Below are 23,241 nucleotides of genomic sequence, written 5' to 3' on the forward strand. Positions count from 1 at the left end.
AATGCATGCATTGAACTAGATATTACCAAGTGGCATCTTCCGCGCATCGCCATCAAAGACGAATGAACTGAACTGAGTTTAAAGTGTCTATAATTAAAAAAAAGAAGAAGTGCATCGTCATTCAACAAGCATCAAACACGCGTCTAACAGATGCACACAGTTGCAGTGCTAAAAATGAAACATCGCGAGAATGACCGTTTATGAAAAATCGTTTCTCGACTCTCGGTCAAAACCGTCAAGAAAGTTTATCTAAGTTTCTATGTTTCGCGCAACGAAAACAAGCAACACACAAAAAAAATCAAACATCGATGTTTAGAAGTGACCTATAATCATTTGCACTTTTCTCTTTTTTAGCCTTCTTTGCCATGACTTGGATGGTTGTGTTAATTGCAATGCCAGTAGCACTTCAAGTGAAATATTCGCTAGCGTTCACAGCTCGAGGAGAAACATTGAACACAAAACGAGCAGAATAAGCGACCTTTATTGTTTCGGGCACAGAAAGATTCTAAGAATTTTCCTCAGAGGAGATGCAATACTTATACGCTAGGGACAGCTTACTTATTATGCAAGGGTGGAGTTTACTTCGCAAATTTTCTCTTTCTGCTATCCCCCTTCGTTGTTTCTAATCTAGCGGCTGCATAAGATATCCGTTATTGACAGCTCTGTTCGGGAAAGCACACAAATGAACAGAACAAATGTATGGGAAAATGGGAATGCTTCCAATTTTCATCAATTTAAACCATATACAGACTATGGGATTGTAATGTATAGCATATCATACAAAAAAAATATCTATATATATTTCCAATTTGATTGGTATGCAAATCGTTTAAATCCGTTCGTAGAAAAAATAGTGATTAACGTTAACTTTATTTCATAAAAACGTGACCTGTTTTCTGATTTGGAACCCTTAATGTAGGCCGTAGTCCTACGTCAAAAATCTTAAATTGGAGGCGATAAACATACATCCAAGACACATTACTTGTATGATGTGTATAACTGGTATATGCATATGAAATTGGAGGCCATTTACATGTATATATACCTCATGTAATATAAACGATAATTATACAATTTAAGTTTTTCTAGGATGTATGTATATCGTCTCCACGTTTGCATGTATGGGCTGGCAGGCGCATCATATACATGCAATTTATATTAGTCATACTTGTATGTTTGTGAATATAATCCTCAAAAAAAATGATTACACTAAACCTTCGTTTCAAACAACTTATACAGTAACCAAATCACGCAATAAACATCGAGAATGGCTGGGAATCTCTTATCAATATTTGTTCAAACTTAAAAAGGTGCTTAACTCCAGTTTTGTTGACATCTTCTATGCATTCAATTAAATCGTACAATAAATCGTATATAAACATAAACATTCCCACCTTCATCCTTCATTAAACACCTCGTAGTAGAAAGCTGTCAGTATGCATACACTCTCCTACGAAACATAGTGGAAAAAAATATATTCGTCGATGTAAACAAGCGGTGAAAAAGGAGACACTTTTCGACGAGTGATTTGTATGAAGTTCCACTGCCGTGAATGTACCCAATATTGCTGCGGTTTACTGACATTTTGGTTCTGACAATTACTGTTGTTTACAACACGGTCCGGTTATATAGTTAAATAGTGGCTAACTTTAAACTCCATGTTGAATCTGAACACCTCCATGTGAAACCGAAATATGAAAATCGCTTATGCAGTTAGAAATAAAGCAGCGCAATTTCCGCGATTTCAACAATTTCAATCCTCGCAAATGGTATGTTGGTAAACAAATGACGCCATATTGATTTTAACTTTGGGTAGCCTATATCAAGGGATTGCTAAGATGGCCGCCTTTTTGTAGCCAGCATAGAAAAAAATAGAAACCATAGCATGAAAATCATAACCTAAAATTAATAATGAGGTGCTCCGATTTTCCATCAGTGATTTTGATTGCAAATCGCCAAGAAAGCTTCAGGAAAGGTATCCAAACATCGTTTGCCAAAGGAAACTATACAACTTAATCAAATATTAACATATATGACTCCAAACATTAAACAATACGTGAGCCCTAAGCGCGAGCCCTGTTTTATGCTGCCTACGCTCAATTTGCATTGGTAGATATAGGGTTGCCAGAGCCCCGGCCTATATTCAATTGATGTCTAAGGCCGTCTACACATTAGGCAACAGCAACCCGATCTATGTTGGCGATGTCAATCGCATCGCCAACTCAGCTCTGCACATTGAGACAACTCAAACGCGATGAATTCGTTAAGTTTTTATCCGTCATCATAAACTGCCTAATCGCTGGCAGAGATGCCATTTATTTAACTGCCGAAAAAATCATACGGAGAGCAAATTATGAAAAATTGGTTTGAAAAAAACTACTTTACTTGGGATTTTTCTTGACACCAGGCAAAGAAAAAATAAATAAAAACGTAATTTCACAAATCATCGAATCAAATTGAATGCATACGCGGCTTCTTAAAACTACAATAGAATCAAAAGAGCACATTTGAAATACAATTTACACTATAGCAGAAAAAAAATCTGCTTATCTGGCATTCCTGGATGTACTTTTTTTCGAAGGTGTTTCATCTCATATATCAAACAATAATACCATTTTTATTTAAAAAATGTACCGTTGTGTTAATATTCCTTCGTGTGTACAATAGATTTCAGAATTTCTTTTGGGTTCTGCTTTTTTTCTAAATTCTAAATATTTCTAAAAAATGGATGTATATATTTATTTTTCATTGGAGTAATACCACAAACCAGCAAACAATATTTACAAACATAAAAAAATCATTGAAATAGGAATACAGCCGAAAGGAATTATATAAAGAAAACAGAAAAATTTTCAACAATTCTTCTAAAGAATGATTTATGTATACACTAACGCTAAATATGAAAAATTCTCCCAGGGGTCACATATTCGCAGACCGCACCTTCGCACATGGTACAATCGAGAATCAGGGAAGATAACGGTTTCCCGGGAAATCTGACCAGAATTATCCAATCTTAGGCTATCTGTTGGTATTTGTTGAATCATTATTATAACCGACGGCATCAAGCTAAAGGTGACATATTTACCTAACATATTTATTTCGGCTCGCTGATAACAACAGACTGCAACAATTGCTGTTAACTTGGAAAAAACACATCCAGCGGATTCTGTGCTTCTTGCTCAATCTCCAATATTATACGCATCCTTGACCAATTCAGCACTCTTCCCGGACGGTATATCAAGAGAACTTGCACATTGATGGCATTTCCTAACGTCAAACGAATATATATTATATATAAACTAAACCAAAGTAGCAAAATACTTACATCTCGTTCGTTCATAGAAACAGATGCGCCAATATTGTAAACACTGTTTTGCATCACCACTGACAGATATTGAAATTCAATGAACGCAGAAATCAAAACGTCAACAGCAATTGAACGAAAAGGTTGCTGACACAAATCGCGCGCGACTCGACATGCTGAGTTGAATCGAAAAAGTTGGTCCGACCAAAGTTGCCAGTTGCCTAGTGTGTATGCTCCCATTTGATTACACATGTTCTCAATATTTTTGACAGATTCCTTAAGTTGCTTTCCAACTCAGGTTGCCTAGTGTGTAGATGGCCTAACCCCTGATTATTTGCCGGCGCGTATGAGTGTTTAGTACTAAGATATAAAATTTAGAACAAAAATATATACATATTTTTGTTCTAAATTTTAATAGTAATTGAATCAAAACAAATCCAACGGTCAGCATCGTATGCATCAGCTTAGCTCAAAGAAATTCTGTTGTAATTAGTTTCAATGGTTTCTAGTATTAAGACCATTAAGAAGAACACATTTAAAAAAAATCGCACCTTGTTAGCCCGACAGTATGGCAAATACTGCATTTGTGGAGGATTGGAACAGTATTATTCCATACAAAATCAAGGCAGCGGATCTGGAACACCCAACGGAATCATTTGTTTTCAGATGTATTATAAGCTTCCTGAAGATGTTGAAGTATAATGTGACCGAATTCGAAAATGTTGGTAACGTTGTGATTGCACAAAGAAATATTTGGACACAATGTGTATAATTTCCAGATGTACAACGAACCGAAGGAGGGTCTGATGTTGAAAAGGAAACAGCTGGCAGCGCACATCAACCACTCATACCAACTCTGCCTTGGTTCTAAGTCGAGCAGTTTCTTTTATGTGGATTTAATTAAACCATGTATGTGTGCCGTAAACTATCCTGATAATTTGCAATTAACTAGTTGAATTTTCAGCGCCTAAAAAGACCATCCATGTTCTCAATATACTTCTGAATTACTTATTCTACGTTAACATGGTTCGAGATGAAACAGTCGAGCGAGCTACGCGATGTACGGAAAAGTACCAGGAACTGTCTGCCAAGCTCAACCAACAGCAGCGTGAAATGGAAACGCATAAGATAAAAGTTCATAATGTATGTATCATTTATGTTTAAAGCAAAACCCTCCATACATTCAAAACTTCACAGATTGAAGAAAACATCATGGAAATGAACAAGCAGTTGCCACAGCTACAGAACGAGAACAAAGCATTGCGGACCAAGAAAACACAGCTCAAGGAGAGGATGGCTACAATCAAGACCGCGAAGAGTGAATTCGCTGGAAAAATCTCCAAACTGAAAACAAAATATGCGAAAATAAAGGAACAACGAGTGGAGGACAAGGAAGCGGCTGCCTTGATAGAGTAGGTATGAGATCTAGTTCAAAGCACCGATAAAGCTAATGAAACGATTATCTCGCAGGAAGAACAAAGCTCTGGAGACAGAGATAGCGGAGTGTGAAAAGCAGGAGAAGGACTTGCAATTAACCAACTCCCAGTATTCGACTTTGATCAGTCGTATCAAACCATGTCTACATATTGCGGAGGAAATCCTCCAGAATCCAATAGACAATTCGCTGAGGTTAGTGCACGTTGAATTGGCAATGTTCGATATTCGATGTCAATAATTTCGCATTTATCACGCAGAGTCTTGGAGAATCAAGTTGATGAACTTAGATTGAAACACAGCAAACTAGAACAAGATCAGGCCAAAAAAGTCGCAATGTGGGACGCATTAAAGATAAATTGTGAATCTGTAAGGGCCTATATGGATGAAAAAAGCAAGGAACTTGCTGCTAGACAGAAGGCACTGAGAAAGAATGAGCGTCAAACAATAAGGTAATTTTCATTTCAATAATGATAGCCGATACCAGAGTGCTAATAGTATACATATTTTCATTATTATAGTAAATTTAAAACAAGACAGTCTGAGCTTGATGAGTTACAAGAGAAAAATGGCGTATATTTGGACCAGATCGAAATCCTGAAGGAGGAAATTTTGTTGGTGATGCAAATAGCAGATGAGACAATGGCCTTTTTAATGCGAGACCCCATCAGAATAAGTAATGATTTACCACGCGACTAGGGGTTGATTGTTCATTTATACTGAGTTTTTATTATTATTGGAAGGTCTAGTTTGTTACATGTTATTTATGATGCAAATCAATATTAATAAAAGAGCAATGTATCAGAACTGAACAAATCACGCGTCGCACCCCAACGCTTGTTGTCTCATTCGGGTCAGTTTCCAAACTTGTTACAGTGGGACATGGAGAAACCGGAGGAGTGGAAAGGAGGGGCGATCTGTCCCATTTATAAAAAGATGACAAGCTGTGTGAACTACGATTCTGAATGGTGCCTATAAAAATCTTTCCCAGATCCTCTTTCGCCGTCTATTGCATATTGTATAGTAAGCATATTTGGAATGTCAGGGTGTGAACCGTTCTCCTTTCAGTATGACAGAGACGGGTTGAACTGTCTCAAGTTATGATGGAGAGAAGTGAGCGTGATAACTGACTTTCCAGTCTGGTAACCAGTGCACAATGGTCCAGGAGATGCATTTAAGTGGAAATTACCATTTAGAGCTCGACAGTTATTCTCTGAACAAAAACTACTTAGACAAAGTTGTTACATATAAATAGAGCGCTCATTTTTATGTTATCAAAACTAGGGTGACCAAAACAAAAATTTATGTAGCTATGGGGAACTGGCCAACAGTTTTCCAGGCAGAAGTAGCTGCAATAATAGAATGTATAAATGTCTGCCTTACAAGAAATTAAAGACATGCTAACATTTGCATCTAGACGGCGCCAGTGGTTGTATGGTTAGCGTAACAGCCTCACAATCCGATCGGCCTGGGTTCAATCCCAGCTGGCGTCGTTGGGATTTTCTGAGGCGAAAAATCTCTGGTTACGTCTTCCTTCGGAGCGGAAGTAAAAGAAGTTGGCCCGGCTCATGAGTTGTTGAGTCTGATAGGTAGGAACAGGTGGAGTCGCCTCCCTGATGTCGGTGATTGGCACTAAAAGTGGCGGAAATAGGCCGACGAAAAATAAGCGAAGATAAAAAAAAAAAAAAAAAACATTTGCATCTTCTCAGACAGTCGAGCAGCACTTAAAGCCCTCAATGCTTTCAAGTGCTATTCAAAAATTGTCTGGAAATGCATTTGCCTTTTACGACAACTGTGTCAAAGAAGTTCGGTACAACTGTACTGGATTCCTGGCCATTGCGGCTTAAGCTCACCCTTCACTGGTCCAGAACCATTCTGTGGAATTTCTGAATGTGTGTTGAAGAGTGAGCTGAAGAAATGGGAAGACCGGGAAGTAATGGCCAACTGGATGGCTGTACAACTTAACCAGTCAAAAAAATTTATCATGCCGAGTATTAAAATTACTCAACAATTGCTGAGTCTTAATAAGAAAGACTTCAGCACATTCACTGGTCTTATTACAGGACACTGTCCGAGTAAATACCATCTCAAAAACATAGGTTTAGTGCAAGATGATATTTGTCGCTTTTGTAATGCCGAAAGCGAAGCCTTGGAACATTTGCTCTGCAAATGCGGAGCACTAACAAGACGCAGACTTCAACACCTTGATAAGGCTATTCTGGAGCCCAAGGAAGTTTGGTCTGTGTCGCCGATCAGGACTGTAAATTTTATCAAACAGATTATTCCTGATTGGCACCTATCTCGCTATATCTTTCAGTCTACTTCTTCATCAATAAGCAGTAGATAATCTCGAAGCGTAGTATAAAAAATGGGGCATACCACAATAGTTCAAAATAATGGACGCAGTGGTTCACACCCAACAAGGGAAAAAAAGGTGACCAAAATTGTCGATTAAATAAAAAAATATAACTTTCCTTTCTTTATGGATAGAGGTAAACATAGTTCGACAATATAGAAAAAAAAACTTTGTTCTACAAAGATATCTCATTCGTCTTCCTAAGCTCGAAGCCGCCGGACGGTTTTATATCGTTATCGTCCATCGTTGAAGTGATACCGTTATTTTCGTGGCTGGTGAAGTGAGTGTTGGACACTAACGGGATTCCCTATGAATTCATTGAAGCAGACACAACAAGCGAGAGGAAGAAACGCTGCACGCGAGCGCTGAGTGCTGGTGTGTTATCGCCGTAGCACCGTCTTCGACATCATCACCGCGTGGTGCGATACACGGGTTCAGCTGTACCGAACGATCAACACGCAGCACCGTTATAAATAATCCGCACTGGTGTGCATAATAAGTATACTCAAATTAATAGGTTAAGGTTATTAGGTTAAGGAATTATAAAAAAAAATTGCAAAAATTATAAGAAAGTGTACATCTGCCATTTTAAATGGCAGAAGGGGAAGAAAGCGTTGACATGGATATCGAATCCACTGTCTCCCCCTCCCCAGCTACGGGTGCTGGGAAGTCGCTTAAACGCGTTCCCCCCTCAGAAGATGTCTCTTTACAGGAAGAGTTAACTCACCTCAACAAGCCTCCCTCAAGAAAATTTGCAAACCTTTCCTCTTCACCCCCTCATTCTCCCGCTCCCGTTTCCGCTCAACTCCCGAACTTGCCTCCCAGCCCTACTGATCCCGCTCCCGCTCAACAATCGACCTCGACCTCCCCCTCAGTTGCTTCCTCTCCTCGTGTCAAGGTCTATCCAGAAGATTCACCTGGAGCTGGCCCATGGGTTGTTTTTTTCCGGCCCAAACCGAACGGAAAATCCATCAATGTCATTCAGGTTTCGAAAGATCTGGCAAGATATTATTCCTCCGTGGTCGAAATCTCTAAGGTTAGACCGAACAAACTGCGTGTTGTCGTGAGTGATCGGAAACACGCAAATGCAGTTGTGATCGACGAGAGATTCTCCCTAGAGTATCGTGTCTACGTGCCTTCCCATGACGTAGAAATCTCGGGGGTGATAACTGAAACGGGTCTGACGTGTGAAATGATAAAGGAAGGAGTTGGTAAATTTAAAAGACTCCCGTTGGTGGGCGTTAAAATTTTGGACAGCCGCCAACTAGGGAAAGTATCCCAAGAAAAGGGAAAAACTAAATTCACGCCGTCAGACTCGTTTCGAGTAACTTTTGCTGGTTCCGCTCTCCCTGACTATGTCATGGTGGGCAAATTAAGACTGCCTGTGCGACTCTTCGTGCCAAAGCCCATGACTTGCCAAAAATGCAAGTCAGTTGGTCACACTTCAGATTATTGTGCCAACAAGGAGCGCTGTGCCACTTGCGGAGAGCAACATGAGGGGAAATCCTGCAGTGCGACTGAGCATAAATGTCCATATTGCGGGGGATCCCCACACGAGCTCTCAGTTTGTGAAACTTACAAGAGTCGCTGGGAGAAACAGAAGCGCTCTTTGAAGGAACGCTCGAAACGCACTTTTGCGGATATTTTAAAGGGCGCTTCTCCACTGGCCCAACAACAACAACCAATCATCACACAAAATGTCTTCGCCACGTTACCCGTTGACGAAATGGAAGCGGACACAGCTAACGGGGGCACACCGTTCATTTTCCAAGGGAATCCCCGGCGCAAAAATGTGACCACTCCCAAAGTTCAAGGACAAGCCCCTCCGGTTATACCTCCTGTTAGCATGCCTAAAAAATCGAGTGCAGCGGACAAGCAAAATCAGGTTCCTCCTGGCTTCCGTGGGAATAGTTCACCTTCGAACGACCCAGCACTCGAGGGGACATCAAAAACCCCAAATGTCCCTATTTTTCCGTCCAGCTCAACTCCCCAATCGGGATTTATAAAGTTGTCTGACCTTTTGGACCAAATCTTCAAGTGTTTTAATGTTTCCGACTCCATCAGAACCATTGTCATTTCAATGCTTCCAGTATTAAAGACAATTTTGCAACAATTGATGCGAACATGGCCCCTCCTTGCAATGATTATCTCTCTTGATGTCTAATTCAAATAGATAGGTCGGAGATATCACTGTTTTACAGTGGAATTGTCGTAGTCTTATCCCTAAATTGGATACATTCAAATTTTTAATTCATAACTTCAATTGTGACGTTTTTGCTCTGTCCGAAACTTGGCTTTCTTCGCGAGATGATATCTCTTTCCACGATTTTAATATTATACGCTTGGACCGTGTTGACAGATACGGAGGGGTGCTATTGGGGATCAATAAGTGCCACTCATTTTTTAGAATTGACCTTCCACCTATTGGGGGGATCGAAGCTGTTGCTTGTCATGCAAACATCAGAGGCAAAGACCTTTGTATTGTCAGCTTGTATTGGCCTCCGAGAGCTGCGGTTAGCCGCAAGCAACTTGTTGACATGTGCTCACTCCTTCCTGAGCCACGATTGATCTTGGGAGACTTCAACTCTCACGGAACTGCCTGGGGGGAACAGTACGACGACAATCGTTCATCGATGATATATGACCTTTGTAACAGCTTCAATATGACCGTTTTGAATACTGGGGAAACAACACGTGTTCCTAAACCTCCTGCTAACCCAAGTGCTCTTGACCTCTCGCTTTGCTCGAATTCACTATCGTTAGATTGCAAGTGGAATGTAATCCAGGACCCCAACGGTAGTGATCACTTGCCAATCAAAATTTCCATCACCATTGGTTCGAATTCTTCTGAATCTATAAACATGGCATATGACCTCACAAGACACATTGACTGGAAAAAATATGCGGACGCGATTGCTCTAGCCATCAATTCCAGAGATGGTTTGCCTCCATTGGAGGAGTATAACTTCCTTTCTCGTTTGATATATGACAGCGCGGTTCGCGCTCAAACGAAACCCATCCCAGGCTCCACTTTTCGTCAAAGGCCTCCCAATCCATGGTGGGATAGCCAATGTTCCAAGCTTTATCAGGATAAATCGAACGCATTTAAAGCTTTTCGGAAACGTGGAACCATTGAGAATTTTCAAACGTATTTGGACCTTGAAAATCAATTTAAAAACTTGATCAAAGGGAAAAAACATGCTTATTGGCGAAATTTCGTGGGAGGTTTGTCACGAGAAACGTCAATGAAAAAATTATGGAAAGTGGCTCGAAACATGAGAAATCGCTCTTCATCGAATGAAAGCGAAGAATATTCACATCGATGGATTTTTAATTTTGCACGGAAGGTTTGTCCCGATTCCGTTCCTGTGCAAAAAATTGTTCGAGATATACCACAAGATAGGTGCGATCTTGATTCCGAGTTTTCGATGGTAGAATTCTCTCTTGCTCTCCTTTCTTGTAACAATTCGGCTCCAGGAACGGATAGAATTAAGTTCAACTTGTTAAAAAACCTCCCTGATGTGGCGAAACATCGCTTGTTGAATTTATTCAATCGGTTTCTGGAGCATAATATTGTTCCAGATGATTGGAGACAAGTGCGAATTATAGCTATTCAAAAACCCGGAAAACCCGCATCCGACTTCAATTCGTACCGTCCAATAGCAATGCTGTCTTGTATACGGAAATTGTTGGAGAAAATGATCTTGTTTCGCCTTGATCGATGGGTTGAAACGAATGGCCTACTCTCAGATACACAATATGGGTTCCGCAGGGGCAAGGGGACGAATGATTGTCTTGCGTTGCTTTCTTCAGAAATTCAAATGGCTTACGCCGAAAAAAAACAAATGGCTTCAGTATTCTTGGACATAAAGGGGGCCTTTGATTCTGTTTCAATAGAGGTTTTGTCAGAAAAATTACACTCTCGGGGTCTGCCGCCTCTGTTGAATAATATGTTATATAACTTGCTTTGTGAGAAACAGTTGAACTTTTCTCACGGGGATTCGACAGTAAATCGGGTCTCCTACATGGGCCTCCCCCAGGGCTCATGTTTAAGCCCCCTTTTGTACAACTTCTATGTAAGCGACATCGACAATTGTCTTACACAAAATTGCAGCCTAAGACAACTTGCAGATGACGGAGTGGTGTCTGTCGTAGGATCAAACGAATCCAACCTGCAAGGACCCTTACAAGATACTTTGAACAATTTTTCAACCTGGGCCATTGGGCTAGGGATCGAATTCTCCACGGAGAAAACAGAGATGGTGGTTTTTTCTAGGAAGCATAGACCAGCAAAACCAAAGCTTCAACTTTTGGGTAAACCGATCACTCATGCTATGTCATTCAAGTATCTTGGGGTCTGGTTCGACTCCAAATGTACTTGGGGGGCCCATATTAGGTATCTGAGTAAAAAATGCCAACAAAGAATAAACTTTCTCCGTACAATTACCGGCACCTGGTGGGGAGCCCATCCCGAAGATCTTATAATGTTGTATCGAACAACTATTCTCTCAGTGATGGAGTATGGCAGTTTCTGTTTTCAATCAGCTGCCAAAACACATCTCATTAAACTCGAGCGAATTCAGTATCTTTGTCTCCGTATTGCGTTGGGATGTATGCCCTCAACGCATACCATGAGTCTCGAGGTTTTGGCAGGCCTACTCCCACTAAAAGATCGCTTCAATTTATTATCGCTTCGGTTCCTCATCCGGTGTAAGGTTATGAACCCATTGGTGATCGGAAATTTTGAGCAGCTTATCGAGCTAAATTTTCATTCAGGATTCATGAGCTCATATCATGAATTCATCTCCATGCAGGTTGATCCTTCTTCGTATACTCCCAACCGTGTTTGTTTTCCTGACTACATCAATTACTCTGTACATTTTGATCTGTTCATGAAGGAGAAAATCCATGGAATTCCAGATTATCATCGATCGGGGATCGTTCCTACGATCTTCAATGCAAAGTATGGGCGTGTCAATTGTGATAATATGTACTTTACTGATGGGTCCTCTATGAATGAGTCCACAGGATTTGGAGTGTTCAACGAAATTTTTAGCACCTCCCACAGTCTTCAGAATCCTTGCTCTGTGTATATTGCTGAATTGGCAGCAATACATTGGGCGCTGGACAGCGTCGCCTCACGACCTGTTGAACACTATTACATTGTAACGGATAGTCTTAGCTCTGTCGAAGCTATCCGTTCAGTGAGGCCGGAAAAGCACTCGCCGTACTTCCTTGAGAGAATACGAGAAATTTTGAGTGCTTTAACCAGACGCTGTTATGTCATTACCTTTGTCTGGGTCCCTTCACATTGCTCAATTCCGGGTAACGAGAGGGCTGACTCATTGGCAAAGGTAGGTGCAATTGAAGGCGATATTTATCAGCGTCAAATCGCCTTCAATGAATTTTATTCTTTAGTCCGTAAAAATACCATCGTTAACTGGCAACGTAAGTGGAACGAAGATGAATTGGGTCGGTGGCTTCACTCGATTATCCCTAAGGTTAGCCTCAAACCATGGTTCAAAAGTCTGGACTTATGTCGGGACTTTATTCGCACCTTCTCTCGACTCATGTCCAATCACTGTTCGTTAGACGCGCTACTCTTTCGTTTTAATCTTGCCGATGGCAATATCTGTGCTTGTGGCCAAGGTTACCACGACATCGAACACGTTGTTTGGTCGTGCGAGGAGTATCTTGTTGCCAGATCGAATTTAGAAAACTCTCTTCGGGCTAGAGGAAGGCAGCCCAATGTGCCGGTGAGAGATGTGTTGGCTCGGTTAGACCTTGATTACATGTCCCAAATATATGTCTTCCTAAAAGCTATCGATCTTCGTGTGTGATTGTCCTTATATCCTTATATTCTCCTTTTCCTTTTCCTTCGCGAGAAATCAAATCCCTTCTTACTAACAATAGAATAAGGTGAAATGTAAATACATGTTAGATATAAGATAGGCTTAAGAATTGAGTATGATGAATGTGAGTGCGAATGTGAGTGTGAACATTGTCAACATATCCTTATATCCCATCCTTTTCCTGAAACAAAATGTCACCCTTCTAAACTCGAGCAAGCCGCGAGTAATCGGTTCTCTACCTCATTAACATTAGAATTAATAAAAAATGTTTATGTATACTTGTAACTATACAGATAGGAGTTTGGCTCCTTTAAACTTATGTAACTGAGCCTGTAAAAATAAACGATTTAATAAAAAAAAAAAAAAAAAAAAAGATATCTCAAATATCTGGGACTACAACCCCAGATATTTGAGACATCTTTGTAGAACAAAGTTTTTTTCTATCTCTTGAAATAATCGATATAGCGCCTTTTTTCTATATTGCGTTAGGGTCACCATGAAAAAAACTGTTTTTTTGCTCTAACTTTTATATTTCAAATTCTACATACAAACTGTCTTCGAGAGAATTTTAGAGCTTACCAATACAAACATTTTGCGATGCAGAACTTGTCAATACCTCAACTGCACTCAAAGTTATTGATATTTATTCCCAAAAAATTTTAAGGGGTTATATCTAGGACACGACTGCATATTTCCGACGTAGAACTACGCAATTACATTATGCAATCCACTTGTTTACCACTTCGAATATAATTTTAGAATGCACCTAAATTATTGTAATAGATTATGTTTTTTGTTACAAATAAATTTGATGAACGTCCTTTTACGTTTGATATGATGCCTAGGACTACCAAAATATGTGAACGGAAGAATTGTCTAACGATCCGCGAAAGTTCATTCGCCTCTAGTATCTGAAATGACGATTTTCCCAGGCTTCTCAGTTTAAAAGTACGTTTTAGGGAAACATATGCCGGTCTGCACAACGACAAGCAAGTACAAAAGTACTCAACACCAAAAAATTCCTCCAACTTGCATGTATTTGCAAAGCGGATTACCCTAGGCACATTCATTTTGAAGTCCATGTTAGGGAAGCACAGCTCAGCGGAAAAAAATACCCCCGACTTGCATGTTTTGACAAAGCAGATTCCCCCAGGCACATTGATTTTGAAGTCCGTGTTAGGGAAAGACAGCTCGGTGGGAACAAAAATACCCCCAACTTGCATATATAATTGCAAAGCGAATTTCCACAGGTACATCAATTTTGAAGTCTGTTTTGGGGAAACCGTAGATCGGGCCAATCAAAACTTGGCAGTTAGGGCGTTTACATAACACTTGACATTTTCCAGTCATTCAATTGTTCATCTCCAAAAAAATAACATTTTATTAATTGTGATAGACGCGTACAAATATTTCCTATCAATTGGTGCAAACATCTTTCTGATCTGTTAAGAAATGTTCGAGTTATAAGCATTAGAAATACGGGTAGGGTTAGCACACAAATCGGCAAAGCAAATGTATGGGAAAAAAGGAAGTTCATCCATTTTTCATGAATTTAAACCGTTTAGAGATTAGCGAATTGTAATGTATAGCATATCAAACAAATCTTAGAGAATTTCCGATTCGATTGGCATGTAAATCATGAGAATTCGTACACAGTGATACGGTAACTTTATTTCATAAAAACGTGACCTGTTTTCTGATTTGGCACCCTTCCTGAAAGACGTAGTTCTACATCAAAATACGCTCTCTGCAATTGTTTGTCATTTTTTCTCGGGCGAACATAAACATTGGCTTCATTGAAAGGGTTCACTCTACATGATGTGTGATTTTAAAAACAATGTTATTTTTCGTGTTTGAGTAAATTAAAATTTAAATCATGAATTTCTGGGTAAAAAACCATCAATAACTTTGAGATATTGACAAGTTCTTCCTCGTATGAATACAGTTTTGTTGTAGAATTTGAAATATAAAAGCTAGAGAAAAAAACCGCTTTTTCATGGAAAAAAGCGGCAAATCGATTATATTAAAAGATAGAAAATAGCTTTTTTCTACAAAGACTATGTCTATCTTTATCTATAAAGATAAGAAGGCTAGATTTTTTATTTCATCGACAATTTTGGTCACCCTATTTTTGATAACATAAAAATGAGCGGTTGCGTTACTTTCTGTGTATTAGAGATAGGAGATTGCGTCACGTAGGGGGGGGGGAGGTGGTCCTGATTTTTAGCTTTACGTAATTTGTGCACGGCGCCTTGTAAGTTCACTTTATTGCGCCTTTGATTATGCAAAAATAAAAACTATATTTCTAGTGAGGCGAATTTTTTTATATGGGCTTAGTAACGCTAAAAATCCGGATTCTGGACTTCTTCTTCACAATCCCCCCTCCTTACGTAACACAATTTCCTATCTCTAAGGATGGTTTTAGACTAGTGATATATTCATGTGAAGAAATATGATGAGATTTATAGAAATCGCATCAACCGTTTACACTAGCGTGAACTTATATAATGAATATATTCATATTTTCGGTGAATTTATTCACCTGAAGTAGAACTGCATCCAACACTAGTGAGAAATTCACAAGCGTTTACATATGCTGAATTTATTCAAGTTATATATACCTCGAATAAGTGTATCATATTTATTCTCACCCGTTTACACCTATTTTCACGTGAATAAATCCATCTATAGTGTTCCCGAAACTTTTGACGGTTGATGTGAATCCCGATTTTCTTTCAGCGAGTTACGACGTTTTTGCTATTCCGTGTAACCTAGCTTTTGCTGTAATTTTATTTCAATTTGTTTTAATTTTAATTCATTTTTATAATTTATTTAATACCTACATAAATCGGTTTGCAGGTAATTTTAGGACAGTTTTCCTGCTTTGTGTAGTGTTAACAGGAACAATAATTTCAATTTTCAATTTCAATGGCACTTCAAATTGTATAGCCTTTTATAATTTTTTGGACAATAAGTTGCAATTGATGACAGATATTTTATTTGTTTTCGCTAATGTTGGCTGCCATCGATGGTCGTACGTTTCATGCCGTTACCCGAAGTGCTGCCAGTATCAACATCCTCTCCCCCGTAATACTGGCCACCAGGTTCAGTTTTACCACTCTCTTCAACCTCTAATACCGCCAGTCTGGCCACTGGCCTGCGCACAAGCCCCCTCGCAGTTTGTATTATAGCTTGCCGAATTCTCCCATCTGAACCTTTTATCGTCTGAATTATACGGCCTCTGGTCCACTCATTTCTTCTACCGTCGCCTACCACAAGCACTAGCTGCCCCTCAACAATGGGTTTCGCTTCGCCGCACCACTTCGGACGTCTAGTCAGCGTTAGGAGGTACTCCCTGGTCCATCTGCGCCAGAATATGTCTAGTAGATGTTGGATATGGTTCCAATTCGATCGAAGAGCACTCGCTGAATCTGATACCTCCACCACTGGTTGTCGAACACCACTAGAGTTGCCTAGGAGGAAGTGGTTCGGTGTAAGGGCTTCGTCTTCCACTGATGTAAGCGGCAAATACGTGAGTGGGCGACTATTGACTATCGCTTCGGCTTCCACCACGAATGTCATCAAGGCCTCATCGTCTAGCTTTCGGTTACTATAGTATGCCGTTTCCATGGCTGTCTTTATAGACCACCCATGTGCGGAGTGCCAGGAGGATTGAAAATCCACTTGGTGTAAACGCCTGTGAAAGTAGCTGCTAACTGCTCAATTTGTTCTCTGAGTAATCTTTCAGCGCCCTGGAAATTTGTGCCATTGTCTGAATAGATTTCGGCCGGAGATCCTCGACGGCAAATAAATCTTCGAATGCATTTAACGCATGAATCAGTGGTCAGGTTGTGAGCTACTTCGACGTGTACTGCGCGTATGGTTAAGCATGTGAATAAGGCGACCCATCGTTTCACGTTGCTTCTGCCGAGTTTCACTGTGAGTGGCCCGAAGAAGTCTAGACCAACGTACGTGAATGGTCGCACAAACGAGGCCATTCTGGCAAGTGGTAGTGGTGCCATACGAGGGATCTGCGGTGAGCATTTGTAGATCCTACACCATTGGCATGTATTCGCTATGTTGTTTACTGCCACCCTTAGTCTTGGAATATGGTAAATTTAACGAACCTCGTTCACTACCGTCTCTGCATTGCCGTGCAAATATTTACGGTGATAACTGTCTAACAGCAGTCTAGTAAATTTGTGCTTTCTGGGTAAAATTATTGGGAACTTCATTTCTTCTCGAACGTTCGGAGCTGCTCCTATTCTGCCATCTACACGAATAATGCCTTCTTCATCCAAGACGGGACACAATCGATAGAGACTACTGCTTTTTTCCAATGATGTTTGCTCGTCATTTTGTTTTGCTTTGTTGCGTTTCAGCACCATCATCTCGTCCGGAAAACACTGCCACTGCGTTTCTCGGATAACAAGTCGCTCCGCTTTTTGTAGCTCTTCTGATGTTAATGGTCTTAAGAATCTCAGCTGGCCATTGATCTTCCGTTTGATGTTTTCTATGAATCGAAATGCATAGGCTGTTGCCCGAATCACTCGGTTAAGCTGCGAAAAGCGCTCCAGCTCTACAAGACGTTCTGGAATTTTAATTTTCTCGTGAACATAACAGGGGCGCAGCTCTTCTTCTGTTGATGATGCAGATCTTCTTTCCCTTGGCCACTCTGTTTCCGATAGCTGTAGAAATGAAGGCCCCTTGAGCCAGATACTATTTGCCATCAAATCCGGACCTTTGCCCCACTTTGTCGCAATGTCTGCCGGATTCTGCTTCGATGCGACCCAACGCCAGTTCTCTGCATCTGTGATTGTTAACAATTCTCCTATTCTGCAAGCAACGAACTGTTTATATCTACGATGGTCTGCCCACAACCAGGAAAGAACTGTAGCCGAATCACTCCACAACACTTTTCGTACTACACGCACTGTGTGAACCTCTTCTATAAACTGCATCAAACGTGCACCCAAAACCGCAGCCATCAGCTCTAATCGTGGTATCGATTGGGTCTTAAGCGGAGCTACTTTTGTTTTTGCTGTAACAAGGACGCATTCAGGGGAGCCGATCTTGTTCATCGTTCGGAAGTAGGCCGCAGCACAATACGCAGATTCACTTGCATCAACAAAGACGTGGAGTTGTAGGTCATCATAACGCTCTTTCGTAGCACCAGTAAAATAGCAACGCGGAATTTTGAAACGTCGGACATTCTGGAAGAGGCCAGTCCATTTCTGCCATCTTTTTTGTAATTCGTCGTTTACTTTCTCGTCCCATTGGACTCCCGATCTCCAGACTTCCTGTAGCATTATCTTCCCATGCACTATGAAGAAGCACAGCAAACCCAGAGGATCAAACAGCGACATCAGGCACTTCAGCATTTGTCTCTTCGTAGGACATTCGTTGCTGCGGATGAGGTCGTCAATCTCCTGTTTCATTTCGGTCGAAAACCCGAAGGCATCTTCCTGAGTCAACCAGAGTAATCCGAGCACGCGCTCACATTCTCTTTGATTGTCTGTTTCAAATATCTTGTCTCCTCGAGGATGTGTATTGCCTAGACTTTTCAGGACTTCCCTGCTGTTCGATAGCCAGTTTCTCAACTCGAAACCACCATATTTGTGAATTAGTCGCATTTCGTATGAGATTTTGATTGCTTCTTCTACAGATTCATAACTCTCCAGAGAGTCATCCACGTAGTGGTTCTTAATTATTCCGTCTACAGCTCGAGGATAAACCTCTATAAACCCCTCGGCATTCTTATTTTTGACATATTGAGCTGATGCTGGGGAACAAGTCGAACCGAATGTAGCTACATCCATGATATAGATATCTGGGGTACTGGCAGGATCATCACGCCAAAGGAAGCGTTGCGAATGTCGATCTTCTTTTCGTATGTATATTTGGTGGAACATCTCTTTTATGTCGGCAGAGACGCCCACGTTGAACTGTCGAAAGCGAGCTAGAACACCTGGAAGTGAGGTCAGTTGATCAGGTCCTTTCAACAGTACGGAATTGAGCGATATTCCGTTCACAGTGGCTCTAGCATCCCAGATCATCCGAACCTTGCCTGGTTTCCGCGGATTTACTACCGCTCCAAGATGTAAGTACCAGATTCGTCGTATATCTGCGCTAACCATTTCATCGTTAGTTGCGCGATGCGTGTAGCCCTTGAGCAGGTATTCTTTCATTTGTTGGCATAAGGCCTGCTTCAGGTCCGGATTCCGATTCATTTTCCTCTCCAAACACTCGAGTCGTTTGAGAGCCATGTTGTAGCTATCCGGGAGTTCTACGTAATCAGATTTCCACAGCAGTCCAGTTTCATAATGAGTGTCGACTCGAATCGTTGTAGTTTCAAGTATTCGTTGCGCACGTTTCTCCTCTTCTGATATGGGCAGCGTCACCGATAGCGCACTGACATCTTCTGCAGTGAAAAAATCTTTGACGATGTCGTGCAGAGTTTGATCTGATGATACACATACACAGGAATGGCAGTTCACTGAAGGCTTCTGACCTTTGGCTCCTTTTCCGCCATAAATACACCACCCCAGTCTCGTTTTCGCGGCGACCGGTTCCATGCCAAGTCCTTCTCGTATCTTCAATGGCACCATCAAATTCAAATTGTTAATTCCGATTAGTATCTTTGGGGTAACATCGGTATAACTCGATACGGGCAGTCCCTTGAGGTACTCAAAACGATCACTTAATGATTCAAAAGACAGAGTTTGTTTTGGCAGCGACAACTTCTTCACAGTCTGAACATCTTCAAGTGAATGCTTTCGTCCTCCTGCAGCGGAAATGGTAAGGGACATCTGTTTAGATTCTTTTTCCACTCTAGTCACGTTTGCAGTCCATAATAAACATAGAGGCATCGTTACTCCATCTACACCAAGTTGTTCGACTAAGTTCTCTTCGATTAAAGTTAAAGACGAACCGTCGTCGAGAAAGGCGAAAGTCTCCACCATGCCTTTCGGTCCATGCAAGGTCACAGGCAATATTCTGAAGAGCAGTGGTTGTTCGACCAATCGATGCGTAAAATTACCCGCAGTGTTGACCACGCTAGTACCAGGACTATTACGCGATGAGTGAAGGAGCGGATGATGACGAAATTGGCAGCCATTTATTCCACAGCAGCCAGGTTTCCTACAGCTTCTTCTACCGTGTGAAGTCAAACAGTTTCGGCAAAGTCTGCTAGATTGCACATGTTTCCAACGATCATCAACGGAGAGCGCCTTGAAAGTCCGACATTCCTGGATTTGATGTCCCGTTCTGTCACAAACAGTACACATTCTCACTCTTCCCAAGTTGGTCGATGAGTCAGTTTCATTGGCGGATTGTGTTACATTCAAATGGGTGTTGACATTTCCTTTAAACTTAGATCGATTTTTATCGACCACGCTGGACTTTCCACTATTGCTGGCATATACTGTTACACTACTCACTGATCTCACTACGGTTGACATGAAAATTGCAAATGTTTTCAAATTCACTTCTGCGAAATTCTGGAGGAACGATCCCCATTCCATTTGAAGGTGCGGTGGGAGTTTTGCCACCAGTTCACCGAGTAGAGTTGGGTTCGACAGATGTGCGGTTTGTCCCGCAACTTCCAAGTGGTCGCAAAGACTTTGATTTGAAATTCCAAAATCGATTATAGTTTGGAATTTTTCAACCTTTGGCGCAGGAGTTGAGCGCACTTTTTCCAGAAGGGCGGAAATCAACAATTCAGGCCTTCCATAAAGCATATAAAGCGTCTCCATTATTTGAGGTACCGATTCAGGGAGGAGTAGTCGACTTGAAACGGCCTCATACGCTGCGCCCTTCAGGCTTCGCTGAAGGCGGCAAAGATTTTCGGCGCTAGAGTATCCACAAGCAAGCGTTGAATTCATAAAACTGCTCATGAACACCGGCCAATCAGTAGGATGACCCGAGAAAGGAGGTAAATCACGAGGCATAACTTGCCTGGCAGCCAACTGCGAGGGGGTGGGGGTAAATGTGGCTATATTTGCATTGAGGAATGGTGATTGCGAAGGCAATAAAGCAATACTACCAAATTGCTTCAATAAATGTTGAAGATTAATATCGGTTTCATTTGATGTTGTGTTTTCTCTTGGGGGATGATTTTCTGGCCTACCTGGTGGCAGAGGGAAAGATACTGCCCTTGTGAAAGACGGAGAACACGAAGTAGCTGCAGGCGCTGGTCTATATGATAACGCGGGAGCTGACGCAGTCACTGGCGGTGGCACAGGCGCTGATTCAAACAGAGATAACCTCACAGGTGCTGATGCAATCACTGGCGGTGGTACGAACGCTAATCCAGGCAGAGATGAGCTTACAGGTGCTGATGTGATCGCTGGCGGTGGTACGAACGCTAATCCAGGCAGATGTGACCTTACAGGTGCTGATGTAATCGATGGCGGCGGTACGAACTCAAATCCAAGCAGAGATGAGGCGGGTACGGGTGGATTAATCGACGGTGGCATCACGGATTGCTGCACTGATGCGGGAGCCATTTGCGGCACTGATGCACATGAATAACCCGCTGGTTGTGGAAACATCGACGCTGACGGTTGTGGGTGTGTAAGCACTCCTTCTGACATCGCTGCCGATGTGGGACACGATCCATACGTTGGTGTTGATTGTGCTAGTGGTATCGTACCTGCTATCTTGTTGAATACGGTGTTAGTTGCTGCAGCTTCGTCCTGATTCGGAATTGTTTTCGAAACTTCTCCCGTCGTTCGATTCGCAACCGTTGCTACTGAGCGGCGAGGGGGCAACGAAGGGTGTTTTAGAGGACTACGTTGTTTCTCACTATCATGTACGGTTTGTTGACGGTTGCTGGTCGTGGTAGCGCGGTGCTCATTGCGGTTGGTGTTAAGTTCCTGTATTGGCGGCACAGATGAAGGACCTCCGTCCGTTGAACGTGGATCATGGGCACCTTCTGTTTGCTCTGCACAATCGTTCACCCAATTCACAACTCTGGCGATGCTCGACTGCTTACCAGCTCGACTGCCTTTGCTTCGAGTACTTACACGATCGTTATCTACCTCTATCTCTGATGCTAGTAGTTTATATTTCTCCTCAACAAATTTGTTTTGTATTGCTTGGAGCTCTTCCAGTCTCTCAAGCTGCAGGTTAATCCTAGCAGATTTGGCTGACTTCCCAGATGCGCGGGAGGCTCGAGAAATAGATGCAACACTAACAACATCATCCTTTTGACATTTCCGACAGGACCACGGACGATTATCAATCGAATCGGACACTCCGAAAAATGCCACCATGCTTGGCATTCGTCGCACTGGACCATGTTATCAGCATTATTCGGACGTTGACAACTCACGCAATCTGACCTCATCTCGTCGAGCGTTTGAGTATTATGCTGCATCTGGTCTTCAGTCGTCTCCTGAATCGATTGCATTTCGACTGTTAGCGATTTATCAAAAGATTTGTTCCCGAAACTTTTGACGGTTGATGTGAATCCCGATTTTCTTTCAGCGAGTTACGACGTTTTTGCTATTCCGTGTAACCTAGCTTTTGCTGTAATTTTATTTCATTTTGTTTTAATTTTAATTCATTTTTATAATTTATTTAATACCTACATAAATCGGTTTGCAGGTAATTTTAGGACAGTTTTCCTGCTTTGTGTAGTGTTAACAGGAACAATAATTTCAATTTTCAATTTCAATGGCACTTCAAATTGTATAGCCTTTTATAATTTTTTGGACAATAAGTTGCAATTGATAACAGATATTTTATTTGTTTTCGCTAATGTTGGCTGCCATCGATGGTCGTACGTTTCATGCCGTTACCCGAAGTGCTGCCAGTATCAACATATAGCTATAGATCTCCCTAATGTAAACCCGCCATAATACACAGTAACTTAACCTCGAACTCCCCCCCCCCCCTCTCTAACCGTCTCGCGTGTCGTCTAGGGCCATGACCATTCAGAATTCTTTCCCAAAGTTCAAGAATGTGCTCATGAAAGCACCAACGGCAAATTATTGCGAGCGCAGAACAGAATAACCATAATTGCAATTTTCAACATTGTACGCCATTTTTCTATCTCTTTTTGTATCCTATTCAAAAAGTCAGCGGAAAAATCAAAAGGGTATACGCGTCGACGGCATTGAGCTTCGAATTAGAGAGAGTATGCATGACAATATGGGTTTGCAAAAGAAATGAACACGCTTTTAAAATAAGCACTTTTCAAATAAAAAATCATTAATGAAAATTAACTTCTTCGTATCAAACTGGTATTCAATATGAGTGGAAAACTTTGTTTTCTTCATGTGGTATAATAA

General features: G+C 41.4%; 3 protein-coding genes and 1 long non-coding RNA gene across 4 annotated transcripts; 1 reads left to right on the forward strand and 3 right to left on the reverse strand.

The window, feature by feature from the left end:
* Window positions 1-2,817: 2,817 nt before the first annotated feature.
* Window positions 2,818-3,432, reverse strand: LOC129764159 (uncharacterized). The gene is made up of 3 exons (XR_008741072.1): window positions 3,326-3,432; window positions 3,086-3,267; window positions 2,818-3,022 (listed from the first exon to the last, which is right to left on the reverse strand). It is a non-coding gene; the product is annotated as an uncharacterized LOC129764159 (long non-coding RNA).
* Window positions 3,433-3,696: 264 nt separating this feature from the next.
* LOC129769444 (uncharacterized) lies at window positions 3,697-5,555 on the forward strand. The gene is made up of 7 exons (XM_055771726.1): window positions 3,697-4,025; window positions 4,084-4,213; window positions 4,269-4,447; window positions 4,502-4,716; window positions 4,775-4,933; window positions 4,999-5,190; window positions 5,260-5,555. The coding sequence occupies exons 1-7, from the start codon at window positions 3,873-3,875 to the stop codon at window positions 5,435-5,437; spliced, it is 1,206 nt and encodes a 401-aa protein (XP_055627701.1). The 5' UTR covers window positions 3,697-3,872; the 3' UTR covers window positions 5,438-5,555.
* A 10,400-nt stretch (window positions 5,556-15,955) lies between these two features.
* LOC129766013 (uncharacterized) lies at window positions 15,956-16,576 on the reverse strand. The gene has a single exon (XM_055766474.1). It carries the CDS (start codon window positions 16,574-16,576, stop codon window positions 15,956-15,958), a length of 621 nt encoding a protein of 206 aa, XP_055622449.1.
* Window positions 16,577-17,064: 488 nt separating this feature from the next.
* Window positions 17,065-22,221, reverse strand: LOC129766014 (uncharacterized). The gene has a single exon (XM_055766475.1). The coding sequence runs from the start codon at window positions 22,219-22,221 to the stop codon at window positions 17,065-17,067; it is 5,157 nt and encodes a 1,718-aa protein (XP_055622450.1).
* Window positions 22,222-23,241: the final 1,020 nt, after the last annotated feature.

Source organism: Toxorhynchites rutilus, chromosome 2, assembly GCF_029784135.1.
Source record: "Toxorhynchites rutilus septentrionalis strain SRP chromosome 2, ASM2978413v1, whole genome shotgun sequence".
NCBI lineage: Eukaryota > Metazoa > Arthropoda > Insecta > Diptera > Culicidae > Toxorhynchites > Toxorhynchites rutilus.

Bases quoted from the DNA above. Each gene is read 5' to 3' on its own strand.
- LOC129769444 (XM_055771726.1), top strand. From the start codon at position 3,873: ATGGCAAATACTGCATTTGTGGAGGATTGGAACAGTATTATTCCATAC. The intron at 4,026-4,083 runs GTTGGTAACGTT...TATAATTTCCAG, and splicing joins ATGTGACCGAATTCGAAAAT to ATGTACAACGAACCGAAGGA. The intron at 4,214-4,268 runs GTATGTGTGCCG...TTGAATTTTCAG, and splicing joins TGTGGATTTAATTAAACCAT to CGCCTAAAAAGACCATCCAT.
- LOC129766013 (XM_055766474.1), bottom strand. From the start codon at position 16,576: ATGGAAACGGCATACTATAGTAACCGAAAGCTAGACGATGAGGCCTTG.
- LOC129766014 (XM_055766475.1), bottom strand. From the start codon at position 22,221: ATGGTGGCATTTTTCGGAGTGTCCGATTCGATTGATAATCGTCCGTGG.